The sequence below is a fragment of the Lichenostomus cassidix genome, chromosome 6 (assembly GCF_008360975.1).
Source record: "Lichenostomus cassidix isolate B80296 chromosome 6, HeHo_3.0, whole genome shotgun sequence".
NCBI lineage: Eukaryota > Metazoa > Chordata > Aves > Passeriformes > Meliphagidae > Lichenostomus > Lichenostomus cassidix.
The window spans coordinates 5,271,397-5,295,709 of NC_139487.1; the positions used below are offsets into that span (position 1 = coordinate 5,271,397).

The window sequence follows — 24,313 nt, forward strand, 5'->3', positions numbered from 1 at the left end:
TTACCCAAATGGAAATGTATTTTCTAGCAACATCTTAATGCCTGTAATGTTTATGTTTATTTCAATACCTGTACCTTTCTAATCTAATGTACTTTAACCCACAGAATTCTTAACCTTTGAGTTGCTCTTTTACCTCAGAGGTAAAAAGTTGATTGCACCATTGTGGTGTCTGGTTTTGTTTTAATTTTTTTTTTTTTTAGAACGCCAACAAATAGACTTGCAAGGTGCAGAAAGCAAAGATGTTTTCCCTGTTCATTAGATTATCTGCATTTTCCAGTAAAAAGGCAATCAAATTAAAACGATGCAAGGAAATGTCTGTAATTGCAACCCATGTATATGTGGGGAAAGCTGGTATTATTACAAACTTACTTCTGGAAATAGGTGACAATTGCTCCACGTGGCACAGAACAAATCACACAGACAGAAAAAGAGCTGTTTTCCTGTGAGTAAATCCTGCATTCCATCGAACCCCAAGCTGTGAGTGGTGCTCAGAGTTGCTTTATGTAGAGATTAAAGGTAGGATCTACTCCTCTTCACAGACCTTACACCGAAGTTGTGAGCACAAAAGCAAGCAAGAGACCTTTCATGACTGATTGCATGCCTTAAACTCTACCCTATTTTGTGTTTCTCAGCTAAAAAATAAAAATATTCTACAAATACGCCAAATCTGTGTGCTGACAGCTCTTTTATGTTCTGAGCACAGTTTGGGTTGAGATTGCTTCATGCCCCATAGTTATCCCATTTTCTGGTCTCAGTTGTTAACACAGTTTACAGTCTGTCCTGGCATGTTGTTTTTTGGGGTTTTATGTTTTGTTTTGTTTTGTTTTGTTTTCTTGGAAGAAGGGACAGTGGGGCTTTCTTCTGACTGGGTTGTAGTTTGAACAAATTGCAGAAATACACTTGAACAGTGGAAGATGCTTCTTGTACCTGCTCCACCTCCCATTTCTTTTGCTCCTCTTGCATTTCTTCCATTGCACTTGGCAGCCCATTGGTGTGGAGAAGGAGGGTTTGAAAAATCAGAGAGAGGGAGAGAAAAAGATTTTAATGTTCATGTTTGGAGAACAGTTTGGAGTGTGCTTGTTTTTTTACTGAAGATTCAGACTTGTTTTAAGTGGGTAGCATTTGCATCTGGGTTAAAAACTCGTCAGGTCTGCGACGCAGAGAGGTTCTGTATCATTCTGTGACTGCTTCAAAGCTGAAAAGTGGTATATCCTCCCTTTTATAAACTGTTTGTAACTCTCTTCATCCTAAGACAGGGCAGCAAGTCTCTCAAAGCCACCCAGCTTTGCCGAATGCCCCTGACAAGCCAGCATCACTGTTCACACGACAAGGGATCATTTCCCTCTGCCAGAGGCTGTTCCTCTGCTTTTGCATCCAGCACAGCTCACCTCCCAGGGCTTTTGGCACAGGCACAGCTCAGAGCAAGCTGTGGGGCATCCTTTGTCCCCCAGGAGGGTCTGTGTGACTTTGCTGTTCTGCCACACAACTGCTCGGCAGCTGCAGACGGAATTTTGATCGCTGCGGTTCGGCAGCTTGGCTGTAATTGAGTGAGAGATGCTTCTCATCATTGCTGTGATATCCTGACTGAGCAGTGTGCAAATCCAGGGCAGCCAGCAGTTTAAAAGTGCTTTATTCCGAGGGGTTTGGGATGGAGGGGGGAGAAATAGGGAAAGGTGGTATGTGGCTTCTTTCCCGAGCAATGCCAAATTTATTTAATTGCCAAATTTAGCAGCACCCTCTCCTGGCTCTCGGCAGAATGATGTGTAGGGATTTGGGGCTTGGAGTGAGACTCCAAACAGGGAGAGGTGGCAGCTGCTTGTTCCTCAAATGAGATGCACTTGGCGACCTTTCTGCCAGCAAGAAAACTCAGTTAAAGCCTCTGCTGAAATGCTGAAGTGGCTCTCTGTGTCAGGAAAGGCACTTGCTGGTGCTCTGATTGAAACTTGGGGGGATCCCTGTGCATGAGAAAATTGGTTAAAACTGCTTTGAAAGCTGGCATTATAAAGCAGATAATGCTCCTGAGCTCCTGAGTGTGCTTTGTGATAGGAAAGTGCAGAGAAGGGCCAGCAGTTGTCTCTTCCCCCTGGCTGTTCCTGCCCTGTGCTGTGCCCATCTGAATCCCCCAAAGCCAGGACATTTCCTGCAGGAAGCAGTGACCCCACTGAATGCTGCAGCCTGGGGAATGGGGGCTCTTCCCTTGTTTCTGACACGCTGTCCTGTTGCTCCAGACTTCCCAAAGGTCATTCACCTAAAATCCAGCCCCGTGCCTGCCTGCACCCCCATGTTACTCTTATTTTGCTTCACACAAAAATCAGCAGCCCAGCAGGAAAGGCTGGCTGAGAAAAGCAGTGCTGTAGGGTCAGGGCTGGGATTGGGGATTGTCCACTGCTCTGTCTTGGGCAAGCACCAAAGCTGCCCTCAGTGGGATGTCCTCACATGGGGACTTTTTCTTTTCTCTGCCCTATGAATTTCAAGCAGAATCTGTCAGTTTGTCCCCTTGCTGCAGCATAACAGCCCCTCAGTGAAAGTTTTCCCCAAGAAACCTCTGCTCAGACCCCTCAGCCCAGGGGAGATCATGGTGGTCAGCATGTCCTGGACATTGTGAAGTGCCAGGCTGCACTTCAGCAGGCAGGAGCTGAGCTCAAGCTCTATCAGCCTTCACAAATGTGGTTTTCATCAGGCCTATCTCAGCTGCTGAACCCTTGGATTAGATAGGTTTCAAGTGTTTTTCCATGTCATGACTAGACTAAGACAAGGTAGGAACTGGAAATATTTGAGCAAGTTATGCCAAAAACTGCAGCACTGAAGCTCTCCTAGAGTTACAAAATAATGCACTGACTTGGAGGTAAGCTGAATCCTTTCAGGTTCTTTTTCAAGCTGCAGTCCAGAGGAACAGCTGAACATAAATTTTTCTTAGTTCCTGTCCTGTATTTACTGATTTCATAATTTTCCCACACTTTGAACACCAGGTTCAGACATTTTTTCACATCTGCACTCCACACAACATAAATCTGTCCTTTTTGCATACCTGAAGTGCCACAGAGGTGGATCTGACAGCAAAGAGCACAGAGGAGAAGCTCCTGCCCCTCTTAGTCAGCAAAGAGACACCAAACAATATGAAACCCAAACCATGAAGGGCAAAAGGCAGCACTGCTACAGATATCAGTGAGACTGAGAAGCTCAGTACATGGGGAGACTTGGGGGCAGAGTTTTGGTGCAAGTTATCCCTGAATGAATGGGAAATACATCTCTCTTGCTTTTCTTGCAGTGCTCAGTTAGCCCCTGTTAAAAGCTGTTCTCAACATCCTGGCCAGGCTGCTTGGAAAATCCCCAGGAACAGGGAAGACCTGTGGGTTTAAAGTTGCAATCTACCACATAATGAAGCTAATTGGGCTCACAGAGCTCTGCCTCTGACTGCTGCTCACTGCACATCTTGGACACCATTTCTCATTAAGGAAGTATGAAATTACCAGGGTTTTTTTAGAACAAATCTTTTATCCTGAAGCCAGGAGGGTACGAGCCGAGTGTGTTTCATCCTTTCATTCCTTTCCCCCACCCACTTCCTTTTCTACTGCAGAAAAATGAGTGAACTCTTTGTGATCTCTGCTTTCGGAAGGTTTCATCGCCCAAGCTGCTCCGTGGATTATCAGCAACTCCCCAGCTAACAGATGGCTGGAAGTGACTGCAGTGCTGCGAGGAATTAAGGAAATTATTTCCATCCCGGGATTGGTCTCATTCACTACGTTATGCAGCTTTTAAGCATTTTCCATCCACTCAGATGAATATTTGTGTATCGTTTGCGGAGCACGAACAAGATCTCTCTGAAGCAAAATTTCCAACCTCAAGGCAACTTGTTGTTTTTGGAGTCATCATCAGGATTTGGGCAAAGGCTTGAGGGAAATCCTATCCTCTGTAGTTGGGCCAATAGCACTGCAAACTTAAAGATGATCTGTCTTTTTCTGAGCTCAAGATTAGGCAATGGACCAGCCTCTCCCTGAGCCAGTAGCAGCAGTCATAAAAACTCCTGAGTGTGGTGATTTTTTTTTTTTTTTGGTAATTGTTTGTGTTTGTTATTTTGACTCTTTGCTCCGGCTGGCTAAAAATTCCTTTTCATGTGCAAGCATAGAATATTCTTCTGTGAGAGAAGAGCTGCCAAGACCTGAATCAGTCTTTTTTATTTCTTCTTTCATTTTCACCCGGCATTTCAGAAGAGAAGCTACGAGTTAGAAAAACAGAACTGGGAAGTGCTGAGCCTTTTGAGGGCTCAGCATTTTCCAAGAGGGATGCCCAAGGATGTGACTGAGCCCTGGATGGAAAGGGAAAGCTGCAGGGCTGGGTGCTGCCAAAGGTGGACTCTGAGGTTAGGTGCTCAGGATCAGCTGTCCTTGTGTGCACCACTGATGTCCCAACAGAGCTCTCAAACTGCATAGAAAAAGGAAGGGAAAATCAGTTTATATGCTAAAAGGTCTTCAGGGTGTACTAAAGAAAATTGAGAAAGGCATAGTAGCAACCAAAGTGGCATAGAACAAAGGAAAAGTCTGCATTCAGCTGAATTCCAGTTTAGGTTCTGTGTGAAATGACTGGTGGGACCCAGACTGGGAGAGCAGGGGAGTTATGGCCACACCCTGAAAACCATTATTTACCTTACAGCTGTTTCTTAATTTGCCTGTGGGTGAGTTCAGCAGGGAACTAACATCTCCAAAATCATGACATAGGTATGTCCTGATGATTTTAATTTTATTTCTGTGGCAGCAATCTTCTATCAAGCAGCATTTTGCTTCAAGGCACGTCTTGCCTCACCAGGATAGGAGATTTATGAGCATCTGGACTACAGCAGAACGAAGCACCCACTTCCCAGAGGATGTGCAGACATCACACCCACCCTCTCTTTGCTCTTTGCAGTCTCCACCCTGCTCCTTCACCCTTCCATTTTGCTCAGGCATAACCCACACCAGGATTATTACTTTCCCCCCCCACTCTTCACATTCTCCTTTAAAGCTTATAAATACAGTGGGCAGGGGTGGTTGTACCTCTGGACCACAAACACTCCTAAATCCCTTATAAAAATGGCCAATTTTCAACACAGGGAAAAAGACAGAGATGGAAAAGACAAGTAATTATTACTGTGCTGAAAAAAGGAAAATCACAGCTCACAGTGTGGTGAACATCACACAAGTTCCACCAAGGCTGCAACCCCATTTTTTATTTCTACAGATAACAGCATTAATTTAATAGTGATTTAATCAGGTGACAGCTTTTGCATCTGCTGCAGGTTCATTGAATTAACACCATTAACAGATTTGCTTTTTTGGGGACCTGTCTCAGATGCCTGTTTGAACTGACAGGAGCCAGAGATACAATCTCCACCATTACATTAATGCTGGGATTTTCAGAGGCTTAAACAGCACCTAAAATTGCAGCAGGAGGCAGAGGGGACATTTTGCTGAGTGTCCTCCTGTCCCTGCTGCAGGATGGAGCTGTGGTGTCCCCAGCACAGGGAGCTGTGGCAGTGGGGCCAGAGGAGGTTAGTGGGATGGTGAGGGGATTGATCATCTCTGCTGAGAGGAAAGGCTGGGAGAATTGGGGTGGTTAGTCGGGAAAAGAAGCCTCCAGGGAGATCTTTTGGCACCTGAAGGGGCTCCGAGAGAGCTGGAGAGGAACTTTGGGAGGACATGGAGCGACAGGACGAGGAGGAATGGCTTCACACTGCCAGAGGGCAGGGAGAGATGGGATATTGGGAGGGAATTGTTCCCTGTGAGGGTGCTGAGGCTCTGCTGCCAGTGAGTTTCGTGCGAGGGGGACACGGCAGAGCCGGGACCACAAACTCCCATCACAACCTCGGGACCCCCAAATTCCCCGAAGCACCGGCAGAGGGCGCACAAAATTCGCGGGCGGCGGATTTTGGGGGCGTTAAGTGGGATTTGGGGTCCCTATGTGTGTTATTTGGGATTTAGGGGGTCTCTGTTTGTTATTTGGGATTTAGGGGTCTCTGTGTGTCATTTGGGATTTAGGAGTCTCTGTGTGTCATTTGGGATTTGGGGTCCCTGTGTGTTATTTGGAGTTTAGGGGTCCCTGTGTGTTATTTTGGGTTTGGAGGTCCCTGTGTGTTATTTGGGGTTTAGGGGATCTTTTTGTGTTATTTAGGGTTTAGGGATTTCTGTGTTTTATTTGGGGTTTAAGGACACCTTCCACTATCTCAGGTTCCTCCAAACCCCCTCCAACCTGGCCTCAGACACTTCCAGGGATGTGGCAGCCACAGTTGCTCTGGGCACCCTGTGCCAGTGCCTCATCACTCTCAGAAAAAACATACAAAACCCATTCTTTCCTTCCCCAGTGGGAAGCCCTTGTGGTGGCACAGACCCAGACATGACATTTTTTCTGGCCCCAAGGGAGCAGTGCCAGGCACAATTACCTGGACTTTCTAATCGTGCTTTTCACCCTGATTCTCTGCTGTGGCATTTTTGGCAGCACTGGGAAGAGCTGATATCATGGATGTGCTTATTGGCTTGCAAACGCTGCCCTGATAGTGGAGATTTCCCTTCATTATCTCCTGATTTTTCAGCTCAGTTTGTCCCAAGGAAGCAACACCTGGTGAGGACAGAGGGACAGAGGTGTGGCACTCCTGAGCCTGTTGGGGTGCCAGGATGGGTGTGGGAAGATCTCCTGACACTGAGCTTCAGTGTGGCTCCTCTGCACAGCTTGCAGCTCAGCACAGCTCAGGTGCTAGACACAGATTAAATGGATGAAATGAATCAGACCACTTCTGTATTTATGATGTTTAACTCGACTTTTGCTGTATTTTTCCTGCACCCTGGATGCTCAGCTGTGGATTTGCTAGTGCCTCCCTGTGCTTTTGAAGCTGCCACAGGATGAAGGTGGGGAGATGAGGCACTTTGGGTTTCTGGAATAACCACATTGGCTTAATGTGTCCAAAACGTGGCAATGTCAGAGCTGAGATTAAGCATTCCCCTTTATTTTCCAGAATTAAGAGGCAGGATGCTGCTTTTATCCCTGATAGATCACTTTCCTTGGAGTTGTGTGATGTTGTAAAAATGCCACAGAACTGCCACAAGGCTCAGCAGGTCCAGGTGGATTCATTCCTGACACAGAGCAGCTGTGAGCAGAGGAAAGGACACCCCACACCCAGCACTGCCCTCCCCGAGGGAACAGAGTGCTCCCTGAGCTTTCAGCCACTCAGCCAGGAAGCTCAGAAAGCTGCACTCAAAACCAGGAAAAGAAACAAAGAAAGAAAAGCCCTGAGAGCTTTGTTCTGGGGGGTTCAGAGGCAAACTTCACAGCCTCACAGCTGCTTTGTTCTGTGACACAAAGGGTCACACCTGCCTGCTCCACTTGGGATGCTCACGTGGGAAAGTCTGCATGGATGGATAGCAGAGGGAAAATCAGAGTATAAATCAGGGTATTCATCACAAACAGCCACGGCATTGCTCCCAAGTCAGCTTCACATGTACTGAGAAATGTGGGTCCTCTGCCCCTGCAGGTCTGCTCTTAGATTGATTGCCCTTTCCCTCCCAGGAGTGCAGCAGCTACATTTTTAAATTCTTTTTCCAGCTCTTCTTTAACATCCACTTCTAATATCCTTCTTCCCGCACTCCAAGCATTTAATCCCTTTTCTGCACTCCAAGCTACAAATGATTTAAAAATGAATCAGAAGCAGCGAGAGATGTGTAACTGTGGCCTGACCTAGTCAGTGAATGTTTGCTTCACGTTTCAAGCTGGTGATTATGACTAAAATCTCACTATCTGGGCCACGAGCCTCTGGTGAAAATCCAATAGTAAACATGCCACGTGAGGCAAGCGTTTGACATCTGCAAATGGGTGCCATCTGTTTCTTCTTTTAAGAGTATTAACTGTCTAAGAAAGGAAGAGAGATGCCTGAAACTTGGTCTGAGGTCAGAAGAGTGCGAGTGAGATTTGGGGTTTTGATTGCAAAGGAGAAGGGGGGATAGATTCACTCCCACCCACACACACACACAGATCTTCTTGGCAAGTGGAAGGGAGAGAATGGCAAGTGACACAAAGTCACACCTCCAGATTTGGGGGAACTCGTCATGCAGCGGCAATGATACAACCCAGACTTCTTTTCAGGGCCAGACGGAGGCCTTTTCTAAATGAGGAACTGAGTAACTTCAGAAGACAATATTTTGACTCATCTTTTTGCTATTCTACTTCTGCTCCCACCCCCAATCCCTGGAGCAGAGACCAGGGCCCTGTTCTGTGCCAGGAACAGCTAACTGCTTCCCTTTTTGTGACACACTCTGCTCCTGTGGTCAGCAGCAATGGAGTTGGTGTGTTCACGCTCATCTTTCCTACTTCTGGGAGTCATTTCAGACTCCTGGATTGTCACAGAACTTCAGCTCTGCTTGACTCCCCTGCAATCCCACCCAGCTCTGGCTTATCAGGGGTTTGGGACTGACTTCTCTCTCTCTGTACTCAGGTGTTAGAAACCAGAATTTTTCCCAGTTTCACAAAACTCCTCAGAGTTTAAAAGATTTACATCACATTTGGCCCAGGATGGATGGCTAGAGGGAAGCACCCACCGGCTCTGTAAGCACTGAAGCAGCTCAGAGAGGATTTCTGAGCTCTGAGCTGTGGTCCAGGACTGGTGCTGTTGCCCTGGCAGACTCTGACTCTTGCTAGTACAGGACAGTGTGCTGGAGCAGTGACACCACATGAACAGCACCAGTGAAGAGATTTGCAGTGCAATTCCCTTTGCTCTTGCTGTGAATGTTTGCTCTTGTTTGCTCAGTCTTACCTGAGAGCATCCTTCTGGATTTTGATGCAGGTTTTGCACATCCTGAGCTCCTTATCTGACATGAGGAACTATACCTTAAATATATATTAAAAATTATTTTTAAAAGAATCTAGATGTGGATGTATAAGGTGTGTGAAGCCTACACACTACTGTAAGTCATGTGTCTTTTCCCTGGAGGATGAAAGGATAATGGGAAGTTGTGTATTGAGCAGGATGGAGAGCTTTGCTGAAGAGAGAACAGTCTCAGCCCCACTGTATGCAGTAATGACATGGCAAAGCAGCAACTCGAGGTCACAAAAGAACAAACTCCACGAACTCCAGTTTCAGGCTGCAGGAGCAGAATCAGAGCCTCCCATTAAAGCAGATTGTGGGACTGTTTTTCCCCAGCTCGCTGGAAGTCACCCATTGCGTGCAGCACTCGCACATTCATTAGGCACAATGCGCAATTACAGGCGAAAAGCTGCTGGTGTCTCACTTGAACCAGGGAAAAGCTTTAGGGGAGAAGAGGGAATGGGTTTCGATAATGAGAGGTTTTCAGTTCAAATGGAAAGAGGGAATTCTTTGCGTGTGGCAAACCGTGTCAGGGGCAGCTGTTTCACACAGCTCTCATTTGTCTGAGCCAGGTGATGAGTGTGGGCAGCACATGGGTACCTTGATCTGTGAAAAAACAGCTCTGGCGCCAGTGAAATCAGCTGGGCTCCTGCTGCTGCTGGGTTTTCTCTCCCCTGGGCAGGATAAGGCACCTTCTGCAGTGCAGATTGCACTAGCTCTACACCCCTGAAGGCATTTAGACCGGGAGGAGTGACCTGAAGACTAGCAGACAATGCCCACCTCCTGCTAGTCCACGGGGATTTACTCATCCAGGTTTGCCTGGAACATATCCCCAAAACAGCTGTGCCCCAGAGAGTATCTGAAATCATTTGAAGGATGAGTAGAAAAAAAATTAATACTTTTTTTTCCCTGCCTAATGGGACCAGGAAAGTCTTTTAGGGGAAAATTTGTGCCAGGAAATCTTTTCAATGCTTTAAAAATTTTTTTCCCAGGTACTCCTTGCAAGGCCACACTGTATTTCTATATGAAGGTACCATTATGTATACAACAGCACAGCAAACAATCAGGGCTGCACCAGGGATGACTCACAGTTCCGTTACTTTGTGTGCATCTTGACATCTCTACATGCAAAGTGTTCCTGCCAGCCTCACATTTGAATTTTGTGTGGCTCCTACAGAGCTGTGGACACAGACCCTGACCCAGGAGGGCTGGTGGGAGTGTAGCTGAAATGGCCACTCATGCTGAGAGTTTTGTTCCCTGCCTGAGAATCTTTTTACCCTCAAATAACAAAACGCCAGAGCTGATGAAAAAGGAGTGTTGCACCTTTGCAGCTGGATAGTGAAGGGCTGGGTGGAATTGTCTCACTCCTGACCTGCTGGTCCAAGGGGTGTTGCTGCTGAGGGTTCTGCCCTGAGCCTGCCCTGCTGCCATCTGCCAGAGAGCCTAAAGCACTAACCTGAATCCAGCTGATGGCCTCATGGATCACATCCAAAGCTCTTTAGCTCACAGTCAGGGCTCTCAGTGCATGCATGCAAATATTTATGGATACTCTGGATCAATCAGGATCTCTAGCTCATCCAGGACACTGCAAACATTTGCATGAATGTATTCAGAGTGGGCAAACATTTATGAATACCTCAAATAAGCTGGAAATCCTGGAGTGTGAGAGGATTGCAAATCCCCTCTGTATTCCTTCCACAAGCAGCAGCAAGCACAGTAATTACTCCACAGCATGTGATGGGGAGGAGGCAATTCACCCCTCAGTGCTCTGCAGGCACACTGGCCCCAGTGGGGCAGGAAGGGGGTGCTGCCCTCCCAATGGCAGGAGGTGTCCCCTGTCCCTGGGGACAATAAGGAACCCTGTGCTGCCAGAGCTCATGGTGTGCCAGCTGTTACATCTGCTCTCTTTCCATCGCCATTTCCAGCAGATGACACCACTAAAGTGTCTCCAAACCAAAACTGCAGAGCTGCTTCCCTGGCTGCCCTTCCTCTGTGGTACGTGGGCTGTAAGCTGCTCAGGACAGCTATTGCTTCTTGCTGGGAACATTTGCTCAGCTTTGCCTGAAAGGCCTCCTTCTGTCTCCATGGTCTCTTGCCAAACTTGCCCTGGTGCTGTGCTGTGCTGTTTGGAGGCAGAGCATCCTTCTCCTGACACAAACAGTTTGGATCTCCTCAGCTCTCCAGGGCTGCAGCCCACCTCCAACCTCACTGAGGAAGCCAAGTGGCACAGGACTTTTCTGGAGGAATTTCTCACTGCAGCCTCCTACCCTGTCTTCCCAGAACTGTCAGTTCACTGTGTTGACTTAACTCACCTTTTGCCTGGCTGAGCTGAAGCCCTGAATGTTTTGGTGTCAGGGATGGCTGGTCAGCCACAAGGGCAGTGATCTGCCTGCTCCAAACAGGCTGAATGACGACTCCTGCGTGTGGCTGTTGATCTCCTCTAATTGCTGCCACGTCAGCAGCCACATCAGGCTGGCTGAGATGACGGTGGGACACTCTGTAATCCCTGCAAATTCCCCCCTCACTTCAACCCTTTGCGTTCTTGGTTCAGATTTGCCAGCCTTCTCCGAAGAGCTTCCAGAGGATAAAAGCAGCATTAATGGTGTGAGGGTTTCAGAGCTCAGCTAAGGCATCCCCTGCCTGTGACACTGCTGGGAGCTGCTGTGTCTGCTGGCACTGAGCTCTGCAGGCTGTCCAGGGACTCCCTGGCACCAGATTATGCATTAGAAGAAAAGTAGGAGAGGGAATTATTCTGGAATACACATTGCTCCCAAAGGTCTCTGGATCCTGCTGAGATGGAAGGACCTGCCTCGACGCTGTGCCTGAGAACTTGCTACATAAAACACTGCAAACCCCTCAGAATTGCTGAAAATCCACCTGAGCTGGGGCCTTCCCCTCTCTCCAGGAGCTGCAGCTGCTCCCGTGGGATGGTGAGACAAGAGAGGTCCAACAGTGTCAGCAAGTGTGCCTTGCCCATCATCCCAGAGTATCCAGGCTTCCAGGATGTTAAGGTTTGTATCCCAAAATTCTCTTTGCAATATATGGTACCTGTAATATATTGCTACCCCTTCTTCTGCAGGTTGAGTAATTCCCTTATGTTCTGGAAAGCTGATGTTTGATATGATAATAAAGTCTGAGCTGTGGTTGGGTGTAGAAAAACTTAACTTGAAAGACCTTTATTCTTCTACATGTTAAAGATGATTATTATTTTTCAGGTTGATTTTGTTTTTTAAACCATTTAAAAAAGTTTGAGTTAGGAAGACTGCTTTGGTCAGGCTTTAGTGTTCTTCAGTTACCTAACTCATTCCAAAAGTCCAACCACTCTAGGCAGGGACATCAGATTTGCTGGGTCCTTTCCAGAACAAAGTGTGATGGAATAATGGGAGATCAAAACCCTGATTGCTTTTCAGTTTACATGGCATGTCCAAGCCTCTATTTCTCATTTGAGCTCAATGTTTTTCATTCATTACGAGCAGGCAGTGTGCCAGGGGCTGATGATGGAGTGCCCTACTGAGACATTGCTGAGCTCTCAAACCAGATTTGTGGCTGGACCCTTAGCGAGTATCTAGACTTAATTAGAGATTGTCAAAAACTGTGTGAGTGATGGCTTTTTTTTTATACCAAAGGCATTGTCAGGCATAATAAATGATTGCAAAATGTTCCATGACCCTGCTGTGCCTGTCATCTACACACAGTATAGTCTTTCTTTTTATTGATTAGGAACAGTAATGTAATATAAAACAGTTCTTCTCTCAAGCCTAACTGCTAAGGTTTTCAGAGAAAAAGCCATGGTCTTGCCCAAGTTGCTGTACAGAAACCAGCTGTTGCTCCTGGTAGTTTGAGACAGGCCAGGGTGTTTGGAATACCTGTGAGAAAGGTGGAAATGGCAGAGTTTGGCTTTGAAAACCCAGGGGACATTAGGCTGTGGAAAAGTAATCTTTTACATGGTGAGTTTCTACCAAAATTTTCACTCACATTCAATAAAAGGAGTCACAGCATGGATGTAACCCTGAAATCAACCTAAAGACACCCAAGTGTATCAATAGAGGCTGGACCAGGGCTTGCTTTCCTATTTAAGTAATTCAAGTAATAATTTGGCTGGTTGGAAAGGAGGAGAAAGAACTATGTATATCTATGCTAATATAATAATAATCATCATCATCATCATTGTCATCATCATTATCTTCGTATTTTTAAGATGTAGAAATATACTGTATGTGAAAATTGCAATTCTTGTAAAAATACACTGCATTTCAGCATGGAGTTACTTGGGAGTAAAGAAACGGGGAAAAAAAGAATCTCTTAGATGTGCAATCAAGTTTTGCCTTGGGAAACAAAAGCTACAAGCTAATGGGATTTGAAAGGGATAAACCTAAAGTTCTGTTAATACGGACATGTGAGAAAATATTTCAAAAAGTTGGGTTTTCACAGAGGCAACACAAAATTGTGGCAGTACATCACAGTCAGCTGGAGGTAAAAATGCTTAGCATTAACCTCAGCCCAATGAACTTCTGCTCCAGAGATGGAAACTTGTGGTCATAAGTGAATTTGGATTAAGAATCTCAAACATTCTCTAACAGCTATTTGTTGCATAGAACCATATACCTTATATCCCTTTTCTATTTAAGCCAGCATATTTTAATTCAGATTTCCTTCTCCCTTCTGCCCCCAACCCTGCCTCTCCCTCCCCCTCTACTTAAAACAGCTATCAAAAAATTATTTGGGAAATCCAGCCTTCAACCAGATTTTCCAGGACCTGGAAAGAGGGAAGAAATCCTCCCCACACCTCAACAACTTCCCAAGGAGAGCCTCACTAGCCCACTGCCTGGGCAGCTGCTCAGGAGGATGCTTGAAAAGCCACCAGACCAGCAGCTCTGGCTTCAAGGACAAACCACTGCAGGAGTATTTCAACGAGAGGCTGATGGAGCTGGGGAGCTACCAGAGCAAGAGGTGCAGCAGGAAAGCCAAGGCTTTTGCAGATCTGTTTGCAGATCAGAACCAGAAGGTGTTCTTGGCCAGCAGAGCAGCTCGGCGCAGGAGCAGCTGCAGTGCTGTGCTGGTGATGAGCCATGGTGGGGAGGATGAGGAGTCCTGCAGCTCAGCAAACCAGCTCAGCCACAGAGGCAGCGAGGGCAAGGAGCAAAAGGAAGCTCAGAATGTCCTAAAGCTCAACATGGAGGACTTCTTGGACCTTTTGACAATGCACATCACTCCTCCTCTAGAAGCGTTTGTGCAAAAAAAGTGATGCTGGAGCATAAAATCAGCAGCATTCTGATTTTAGTTCATGCATGTCAGTCCACTCTGATGCAGAAAGGTGCTTGTTTTGCTATTGCTCTGGATCAACGTTGCATATATTTGTTTTTATTTATTTCCTGCAAAGAATCAGCATGATTGAGCCATAGGTGCATCTTATAGCAGTGTTCTAAATACATGCATGTATTGGTAGAATGTTTAAATTGCCTTCAAAAAAGGTGATTAGCATCCGAGGAGCAGCTTGTTTCCTGCTGTGCAGTTTGTGTTAGTTAATCTGAAGAAAGACTGTTGCACTCTGCCTCGTTATTTTGCTTGTTTTAAGCCTCTTGGTTTTATTGTGTGACTGTGGCCTGACTAATTTATGTTCTTATTATGACTTATTTCTGACACAGATGCAAAGAGTGAGAAATTACTGATTTTCACTCATTGCCACATGCAATCACCAGGTGGATCACTGCAAGGGTTTGAAGCATGAAGAAGAAAACAGAGACATAAGATCTGCTTTTAAATATGATCAGCTTTTATGGCTCCATTTGCAGACACAGAAACTTTTGACTCAAAAACCACTGTAAGGGCAAAGAGGAAAAAATGATAGATTTAACTTAGAATGATGGAATTAAGCATGAAAGAAGGCTCCTTCCCTCTTTCCTACTGTAAATACAAGAACCACACAGTGAATTCCTAATGTAATCTGAACTTCAAATTGTTTCTTGTATTTCAATGTTTATCACAGTCATGTAAGTATAAAATATCAGCTGCAGCTGAATCTTTTTACTATGGGAAATGTCAATGTTTAATTCCACAGTGAGTATCAGACCCCAAATGGGACAATGATTTTAAGCTTCCAGAAAGATCTATTACTGCCTGTGGTCTCATCAGCAATAAATTCCTCATTACAGTTGTAGTTTGAATTGATGTTCCTCTCTTTGCTTTCAGACTTGTTTTAATGTGAGTTAATAACTAAGCCATGCCCCTGGCTAGACCTAATCCCTTCCAGTGCCAACTCCTCCCCATCACTTTTCCCTCCTTGTTCCTCCAGTTTTTCCCTTCTGCAGGTCACATTTTCCTTCTCCCCAACACCAACTTGCACATATTTCTTCTGCACCTCCTCCTCATCTCTTGGGCCTCATTTTCGTGTCCTTCAGACTGGGAAGATTCACAGAAAGGGGAGAACAGATTAAGGAACTTCTCACATCGCTCTTGGTTCCCTCAGGAAACAACCAAGAGTTTCCCCACCAAGAAAGGGAAGGGAAACATGTAAGACTCATTCCATGTCCTTTTCCCCATCCTGGGAACAAGTTAATCTAAAGGAACTGAGATGGGATACTGAGCCCTCTCAGTCCTTTGTGTGTGGGAGAAAGCACTCAATACTTTAGCCAAATAAATTTTTCAGAATTCCCAATTGCCTTCCTGCTGCAAATAGAGGGAGCAGCCAATTAGGTGAGATTTTCCCTGCAGGATTCTTTTTTTTTCTTTTTTTCTTTTTTTTCTTTTTTTTTTTTTTAAGGATTTAAATGAAAGTCTGAAACCCATAATGTATCAGCAGATGCCATTGAAGGGATGCATCTGGTTTTCATTGTGAGTTTGCCAGAGGTTAGTTTCTCCTCTAGGAGTGAATGCATAATAATAACATGGTATTATGTGAGGGCATAATAATAACAGTGCATGAAGAGAAAGGAACAGCATTAATGGAACACAGGCAACCTTAATTCTTTCATTTCTTAAACATGTGGCTTTGCACACTTGAATGTGTCCTTTTGAAGTTTGGTTTCGCAAGTCATTTCCGATCTACAAGCTTCTCAGAAAAGGCAAATTGCCTGCCTGTTTGCTCCTGGTATTTTCATGATTGTCACACTGCAATAACCCCAGATTAGCAGGTCTGGAGCATCCTGAGCCTCTCTGCAGGTCTTTGCCATTGAAGTTAACAGAGGTATGTGGAGAGTCACACATTGTTAGGGTGTGACTGACATTTGCTGACAAGGAAATGGAAGAAAAACAAACTTTCCTTAAGAAAAAAAATTAGCAGCTAGGAACTGTAATTAAAAATAAAACCAGAAAATCAGGAATTTCCCTCACTGAAAGAAGGGGTCAGGCATTGGAATGGGTTGCCCAGGGAGGGTGGTGGAGTTATCACCCCTGGAAGTGTTGGAGAAATTACTTAATGCTATGGTTTAGTGGTGTTTGGGCAAAGGTTGGAACTGATGATCTTGGAAGTCTTTTCCAACCTTAATAATTCTATGATTCTGTGATTTACCCAAGCATCTGTAAATGGGCTATTCAAGCTGCTCAGCCTCTGGGCAGTTGCTCTTCTCCACTCAGGACAATTCAGTTTTTAACAGGCCCTATTTTGATTTTTTTTTACTTTTACTGAGTACCAAATGTGAAATAGAATTTCAAAACCCAAAGAAATAGACTCCGACTTGGCAGCAACTTGCAGTGTTTCCTCCCCCAGAAGAGCCCCATAGACCTGAAATTGCACAATCAGGCCCATTTATGGTATTTTTCATCTGTAAAGCACCCTGAGGAATTAAAAAAGTTGACATGCCTTTTAAATTGGATTTCCTTCAAAATAGTGTCATGACTTTCCTCTGAGAAGCTGCTCATCCCATGTCAGAGATAGTGGAAAAGTCTAAGAAGATTAGATCTCCCCAGAGGGAACATATCTAGATGTTGCTGCACAGAAAAGACGTGAAGTTACAGAGAGAAAAAAACTAAAACACCAAGAGCTGTTAAGAGAAGAAATAAAATTTCATCTCCCAGCCTCTCAGATTGTTAAAACCTTGCAAAAAAACCGTCTTGGCTTTGTTTGGAAAGTGATAATATGCATGACCTGAATTTATATAGTCTATTACCTTAGTTTTTACTGAGTTTAGCTGTTGGATGTAGCTGCTTCTTTCATGCAGATAATCTGTTTTCTCAACATTCTTTCCTGAAACTTGATGCAGACACTGCTTTCCATTAGCAGTCCCATAAAAATATTCTTTATGCCTCCTTGAAAAATTCTTCTTTCTCCTCCTAAAGAAAAAGCAGTGCATCATCACTTTCCTGCTGGGGATTTTGCAGCCACTCTTTATCTCTCTTTTCAATCTTTCTGTGTGGAATGCTGAGCAGCACCCTTGGTTGGTTGTTGTTTTCCTTCTGTAAATATATTTTCTCTGTCTCATTGGGGCTCAGGCAAAGTCCTCTATAGGTCCCATAAATCAGGCAATTCTCACTTTGCACAAAGGCATCTGGGAAGGGATGGGCTGCTCCCCACTCTCACTGTAACCATCTTCAAAATCCCAAGGGCCTGAGGAATCTCTGGTTGATTGCATGCCTTTATCATTAAAGCAAAACATATAGTTGTCATGTATTTAAATTAAGGAATTTATTAAAAAAAAAAGCCAAAAAACCCAATCAAAACAGTGGTTTGATCTAAATACAGCAGCACTGTGACATTACTAGGACATTATGTACGAAGAATCCAAGCAGCCATAGAACACAGAAGCCTTTATCTTCAGTAACAATCTCAAAATGAAACTAGCTTCATCAAACAATGTTAAAGATCTCCCTGGAAAGAGAAACAAAACCAAACAGACCCTCCCCACCCCTAACCCTTTGGATATTAGAATGATTTTTTTTTTTTTTGTACAATACCAACAGCCACTAGCTCTTCTAATTGAGAACACTTGCTTTAATTTATTACAAAAATGATCTGTTGACTCAGTTATGAAAGACAACTTTTAACATTGCTTTAGAAGTGTCTGCTCCTCTTATTAGACTACAGTATCAGAAGTGCTTAAAAACATTTACTCCTGGATATGCTCTTGAAATTCAGTCAGAAGGATATTCTGTGTGTGTTTATATACCAAATATGATTTTTAATTTTTAAAGCAGGTGAAAAGACTAACCCTAATATGAAACTGCAATTTTACAATTTAATTATTAGTCAGATATGGGCAACCACATGATAGTTCATGAAATCTTTAGGTCTATCTACATTGCTGAGAAACACAAAATAAAGTTTTTACAGCTTTCAGCTTCAAAAGGCTAAAATGTTCAGTCTTTTAGAAGAGTGTCCAGTGTTTAAAAGAAATGCAATTAAGGGAGACCGCATCCAATACACATGAAACAACTCGTTTGAGCTTGCTAATAAACACATCTAACAGCTGCATGTGGGGTGATGAGAAAGGAAAACACATTTGCCATCCAGCCTCTACCTGAGATTTTCCTCTCTGGGAGTGAATCTTCTCTACAGGGCAGCTCCAGAAAAACTGGAGTTGCCCTTCAGAGCCCACTGACCCCAGGCTTGTTGCCTCTTTTGCTCCCACAGCTGGGCAGAGCTGACCCAGCCTGCCACAGATCCACCTTTGGGACTTCACACAGCTCCTCCCTCAGCTGGTACCTCGGGAATCCTTTGCAGGCTTGGCCAAAAAAGCTGAACCAATGAATGCTATTTTGTTCCCTTCCTCACAACTATTTATCTCCAATCTGAAAACAGAGGAAGTGTTTTCATGTGAATGCCACAATTACTGGCCAGCTCTTCAGCAAGAAATGAATACTTCAACATTTGCACTGTCACCTCTTTGTCTGCTGGAGATGTCTGACAGAAGTGCAGTGTGCTCTGTTTCAGTATCTCTAAGGAACTAAGACCAATCAATAATACAAAGAGAGCTAATTTAGGAGAGTTGTCTCACTAGTCATGTAAATAAGAGCAGCTATACTAAGCCTATTTCATTTAAATAATGATACAAAGAGTTGATATTGATCTGGTTTATGCACAGACTCCAAAGTGCTTTCCATTGACAGACAGAGAGCATCCCTCTGTGTTTGAGAATGGGAAAACAAAATTGCACAGAGGTTTGCCCAGGACAGTGAAGAAAAACACAGACAGAATAGGAATACGAACCATCACTCCTGGCTCCAGTACATAAACCAAGGAGAATGCATATGTGCCAGCAGTAATATTCATGTTAATGAATAGGCAGCAATCTGTTTAAAATTGTTTCTTTCAGAGAGCCCATTTGTCAGTACACCAGCTTAGCTGATCCCACTGCAGCAGACTGTATTTGTATTATCAGAGACATTTGGGGGAGGTCAGCATATAATACTGTAGCATATTGTTGGCTTTCACCTTCTTCGATGAAATTTTTTCTTTTCCCTAAAGGAAATGATTTAAAAATTCTCGGAACCAATTTCTTTCCCTTTTCTTATTTTTGCAGTTAAGGAAAGGCCATTATTACCAGCCAGCGCTCCAATATTATTTAGTATGAAAGAGAGTGTGTCCTGCCCAGCACACAAAAGAGAAGAGTTGCTTTAAACTGATGCAGATTTTCTCTTAGCTTTAGCATGAGGGTGTTAGTAATTACTCTCCTTACTCTAAATCATTAGTAGTATTTTAAGTTGAAGTTCATATTTGTGAAAGGCTTGAGATAGACAACTCTGGAATCTCCATCAAGCCACTGAACAGACCAATTCTTCCAAAATTCACTCCCAAATGTGCCTCCCTGCAGCCCAAGACAGGCTGGGACCATCCTTGGGCAGGAGAGCCTTTAAGTGTGGACCTTGAGGGCTCCTGCAGCCTTCCATGTGATGGAAAATGGTCTACATGCCAAAAGACAGAAAGGATGTTCTTTCTAAAGAAAAATCCAGTTTTTCCAAAGATTGTGTGGGAAATGCCTGACAAATGATCTCCTCTGCACTGAGTGACTTAGGTGAGTGTTACAAATATGAACTGAACCAAATAATGCTCACAACTAACCATGGAGCAGAGGGTAAAACACCCACATCTTGTCCACAACAGAGCCAGCTCCTGCAGCCTCCTGTTCAGGGATAGCAGGGAGAAGCTCTGCTGCAGGGATGTGCACTTATTGCTCTTCCAGAAAAGCCTGTGCAGGGAGCTCCTGGCTGAGGCTGGGATACACAGCCCTGGGTGGTGCTGTCCATGCAGGCTGGGAGGATTCCTGTTTGCCTCATCTCTCTGACCCTCAGAGAGACAACACTGTCTTTGAACCATGGGTCAGACCCTCCATGCAATATGGAACTGTGTGTGCAGCTCCCAGGACACTGCAGAAATTCTGACCAACACATGATGACCTAAGGAAGAACCTGCAGCAGTGTGTGGCACCAGCTGCCCTTGCTGAAGATCCCCACACCGTGGCAGTTCACACACTGTCCTCCAGAGCTCACAGCTTGTGTGTCTTCTTCACCCTGCCCAGGGTTTTACCACAATCACAGGTTGGTTTCCTGTTGGTTTTTTCAGCTGAGGCATCACCACCAAGAAAGATCAACTGGATTTTTTTTGATTTGTAACGTGAGCAAAGAAGTCAAGCTGGATCCTGAGGTCTGGGTGAATGACCTTAAAGAATCAGTGTCTTCAAATCAGGTGCTTTACTAGCTTAGCCAACTTTGATTCCCACTGCTGATGGCACTCTCAGCCATAGTTTCTGGGGTGACTGCAAACTGAGGTGGGATCAAGCTGTTTTTATAGAGAGCTGTTATGTCTCTGAATGGGCAGGAACCAGGAGTTCCTAATCAGCAGGGCCAGCTGAATGCTGTGATATTGAATTCTGCAGCTTTCTAACACTCAGTTTGATCTCCAGTACCTGTTTGGTTTGATTATCTTCACACCTTTCCGAGCTTCACAAGCAGGTTTTTGTTCAGAAACAACATCTGAGTCATGGCCATTCTTGTGAAAAATCTCTTTTTAGATAATCCAGGTCAAAAGTGCGCATCTAAGAGTTTGCTATTTTTTCCCTTCATTATTCCTTTGTTTAAAAAAAGCCTCTCATCCAACAGTGGGAAAAAATGCTACAAGACTCAAGTGAACCTTGAGACACTGTAGAAAATGAATAGCAAACACCTGACTCATGAAAGCCTGTCAACTAATTAGTGTTCATCAGACTACTCAACAAAGATTTAAAAATAAAAGACATGCTTGCATAATTCAGGATCAGATTGCAAAAGATTTCTGATTCTTAAAAAGAGCTAAGTTTGCTCATCTGTCTATTTAAAACAAGCAACCAGATCTGAGCATATGCATTTTTTGGAAAGAATTTGGATGGTAACTGAAAAGGAGACAGAGAAAATTACTCAGTCTGGAAAGCTACTACAGAACTACTCCCTTCAGCTCCTTTATGTGCAAACCCTTCTTAAAATTCACCTAGAATTCAAATACTAAAAATCTTATTGCAAATGCTTTCTAAGGTTGTATGATGAAACTGTAAGTTTTTTTCAGAGTTCCCAGTGGTTTCCAAACTTGACTCCACAGAGCAAATGGCCAAATGTCTGTGGAAGCCTGGCTGTGCAAGGCACCGCCTTGACAGGACTTCAGCCCTGATTTCTGTGCCCAAACTGCACCTGGTCACACAATGGAAGTGCAAGGACTGTGCTCCTACTCCAGCTGAAAAAATAATTTAAAAAAAAAAAATCCCAAAGAAATTAGAAGCAATAAAAAAGAAAACCTGCATGTTTTGTTGTTGTAGGCAAACCCTGACAGGAAGGTCCCTAGGACTGTTCCTTAGCACTTCTGATGGATTTTAAGTCTTCCAGGGCTGGGTGCTGAAAAGTTCTGCTGCCCCAGCATGGTAATACTGTTTGTAGTTTGTCAGAAAGGACAGAGACACTCGAGGGATGTGGCATGAAATCTCCCTCAGCTGGTGCTGTGTTCTGGCTCTCCCCTTCCTCTCTCACTGTTCCAAGGAGGTTGGATCCAGAGGGACTCCATCCCAGGCTTGATGCCATCAGGTGCACAAAAGCATCCTTCTTCCATCCCATCTCAAGGATTCAGGACATCCAACCCTAGCATAATGTCCTCCAGGAATCCAGAGTGAAGGAATGGTCTCATCCTTCCAGGGCTTTGCACTGCCCCAAAATCCCTCCTGCCAGAGTCTAGAGCTGCTGAGTGAGGACCTGTCCTGGCTGAAAGGAGAGCAGGACAGGGCACAAATGCTGTCCTTCACTGTGGTCACTAAAATGTCATCCTCCACTAGTTAAGGCTGGTAGCATCTCAAAGGTACAAGGCCAGCTACAATCCACATTTGCAATTTGCTCACCAGCTTTCAGGAAGGGGTTTGATGTTATTTCTCACTACTGGGAGATGGTGAAGAATGAAAATTTTAGTCTTCACATGCCAAATTAGTAACATCCCTAAAATCTTGCATCTTCTGTAAGATATGCAATGCCTCCATCTGACACGGGAGACTGGCTGAAGCCTCATCTCCCCTTCTTGACTTTTCTGTCAGCTGCTCTATGTGAGTCCCTGTTCTGTCTCTCCCTCTCTCTCATGACTTCAAGCTGCTTTTCTATGTCTTTTATGTGTGTTTCTCACTCAGGGATTTGCCACTACTAACCTCCATCTTCTTGCCCCTCAGCATTGGCCACACAGAACATACACATGGCAGTGTAAGGAATTTTGACTATTAAGACTCCCACTGGAATGTCACTTCCTTGAACCCTGGGATTGCTGTACTTCTGGCTAACAGGATTTTAGACACATCAGGGTGGTCTTCAGATATTCCTGATGGCCCAAAGGTTTAAAATAATCTGTATAATCTAACCAACATTGTAAAGAGCACGGGGAACCAACACACTTTACAGAACCCTTTGGGCTGTAGAAATCCTGCCTGCAGCTGGGGGTAAAAAGGTTTTCCAATTCCTGTGGAAGGGAAGTAACCATGTTTTTGATCTGGTTTTCTTAACAATAATAGTGAAATACTTGAGAAGAGCATGATTCTGATGCCTGAGGTACTGCTACTGATCCTGCCTGATCCTGTTCATCCTAGTGGGGACAATGTTTTTGTCAATGGTTAAAGGATCATGGACAAAGAATGATGGAGCTGAAAATGGGAGTACTATTATTTCACACTGACATTTTATTCAATTGAGGATCTAATTGAGGGGATGTGTCACAGGGTGTTTGCATGACACATGGAAGTATTTTCAGTGCAGACAAAGCCTGTAGGTTCTGCTGCTGCCCAAAACCAGCTCAGATCCCACTCTGAACCTCCACAGCTCAGCTCTACAAAGCTGCCACAAATCTCATGGTTGGCACACACCAGACTGCTGAACTTCTCTCCTGAAACCTGTCTGATATGGGCAGCTGTGGAAAGGCCTTGAATTCTTGACTGCAGCATGGAGAACACTTTGAGTTTTGCTCTCATTTCAGCAGGTGCAGGTTTGAATAATTGAAAAATAAATGGACATTTGCTTTCCTGGTTGCCTCTCACTCAGCTTTGTCCTATCTGTCGTTAGAAACAGCACAAAAATTAGTGGAGGAAAAGAGCTTAAAATAGGGCTCCCTTTCTAGCTAAAAAGCCTTTGATGGAATAACAACAGAAGTAAGTGCAAATCTCAGCTGTGCTGGTCCCAAGATCTCACAAACCTTCGGCATAGCAAGTAGCATTTTTGAATGCATCAAAATCTTGTCTTTTAGCATTTAATGCGAGACATTACAAACTAATGAAGAGGAGAAATGTATGCAGTGTTGCTGTAAACCAAATATACAGATGTAAAATAATTAAGAATAAACTGTTCCGTAAAAATGCGTGTCAATAAACCCCCGTCTGATAAAGTGATTTATGAAGAATTTTCTAGAATTGCTAAAAAGAATGATTTCTCATTTGAGGCTCTGGAAGTCTTGAGTCACATTTTGTTTCTTTTTAAAAAAATGTCTTAAAACACATGGCTTTACAGCTGCTGCTTGGAAAATATACACCTCCAAAGTCTGACTTTCATTTAAATACAAATGTACAAAATGTAAACTGAGACAATAGAGAAATTTACAAAACTTTTCTTTAAAAATAATAAAGACAAAATTCAGTTCTAGTATGATGCTATTTAAATACGTGCAAGTAGTCATGTTCATTGAATTTCTATTGCAATGTTCTAAAGAGACAAATTTGATTCACACAGTCTTGAGTGCCACCTCCAAAAACAGACCTGAGTGGAAATTTCTTCTTAAAATGTGAGGCTCCACTGGAAGGAATGGATAGAAAAATCTCCATTTTGGGAGATCCATATTTTCTTTTTTTTCACTCAACGGTGGAGGCTCTCTCATCCACAGAAGCTCCAGAGATTATAGTGGAAGGATGCAACATGTTGTTTCATAGGACTGAGCTGGAACTAGCTGCTTCCAGTGGAGTTTGAACTTACGTGATTCGAATTTATGTGGTGATTTAAACTGGCCTTTGAATTTGGAGAACTCTTTGAATTGTTCTGATGCTGCAGGAAGAGGAAGACAATGACAATTAGATTTCC

General features: G+C 44.1%; 2 protein-coding genes across 4 annotated transcripts in view; one reads left to right on the forward strand and one right to left on the reverse strand.

Moving 5' to 3' along the window:
• Positions 1-11,234: 11,234 nt before the first annotated feature.
• LOC146435099 (uncharacterized) lies at positions 11,235-14,953 on the forward strand. The gene is made up of 2 exons (XM_085064716.1): positions 11,235-11,835; positions 13,530-14,953. The coding sequence occupies exons 1-2, from the start codon at positions 11,620-11,622 to the stop codon at positions 14,067-14,069; spliced, it is 756 nt and encodes a 251-aa protein (XP_084920842.1). The 5' UTR covers positions 11,235-11,619; the 3' UTR covers positions 14,070-14,953.
• Positions 14,954-17,419: 2,466 nt separating this feature from the next.
• The window catches only part of GRK5 (G protein-coupled receptor kinase 5), a 151,589-nt gene continuing 144,695 nt past the window's right edge, over positions 17,420-24,313 (reverse strand). For all 3 annotated transcript variants that reach the window (XR_014853130.1, XM_085064717.1, XM_085064718.1), the window contains one exon: positions 17,420-24,277. Coding sequence is in view for 2 of the 3 variants with exons in the window: in XM_085064717.1 (XP_084920843.1) it covers positions 24,179-24,277 (99 nt within the window). In the remaining variant the exon portion in view is untranslated. The remainder of the gene's footprint in view (positions 24,278-24,313) is intronic.

Excerpts from the sequence above, each read along its gene's own strand:
- LOC146435099 (XM_085064716.1), top strand. The coding sequence starts at position 11,620 with ATGGAAGGACCTGCCTCGACGCTGTGCCTGAGAACTTGCTACATAAAA. Across the intron at positions 11,836-13,529 it reads CAGGCTTCCAGGATGTTAAG|CTATCAAAAAATTATTTGGG; the intron begins GTTTGTATCCCA and ends TACTTAAAACAG.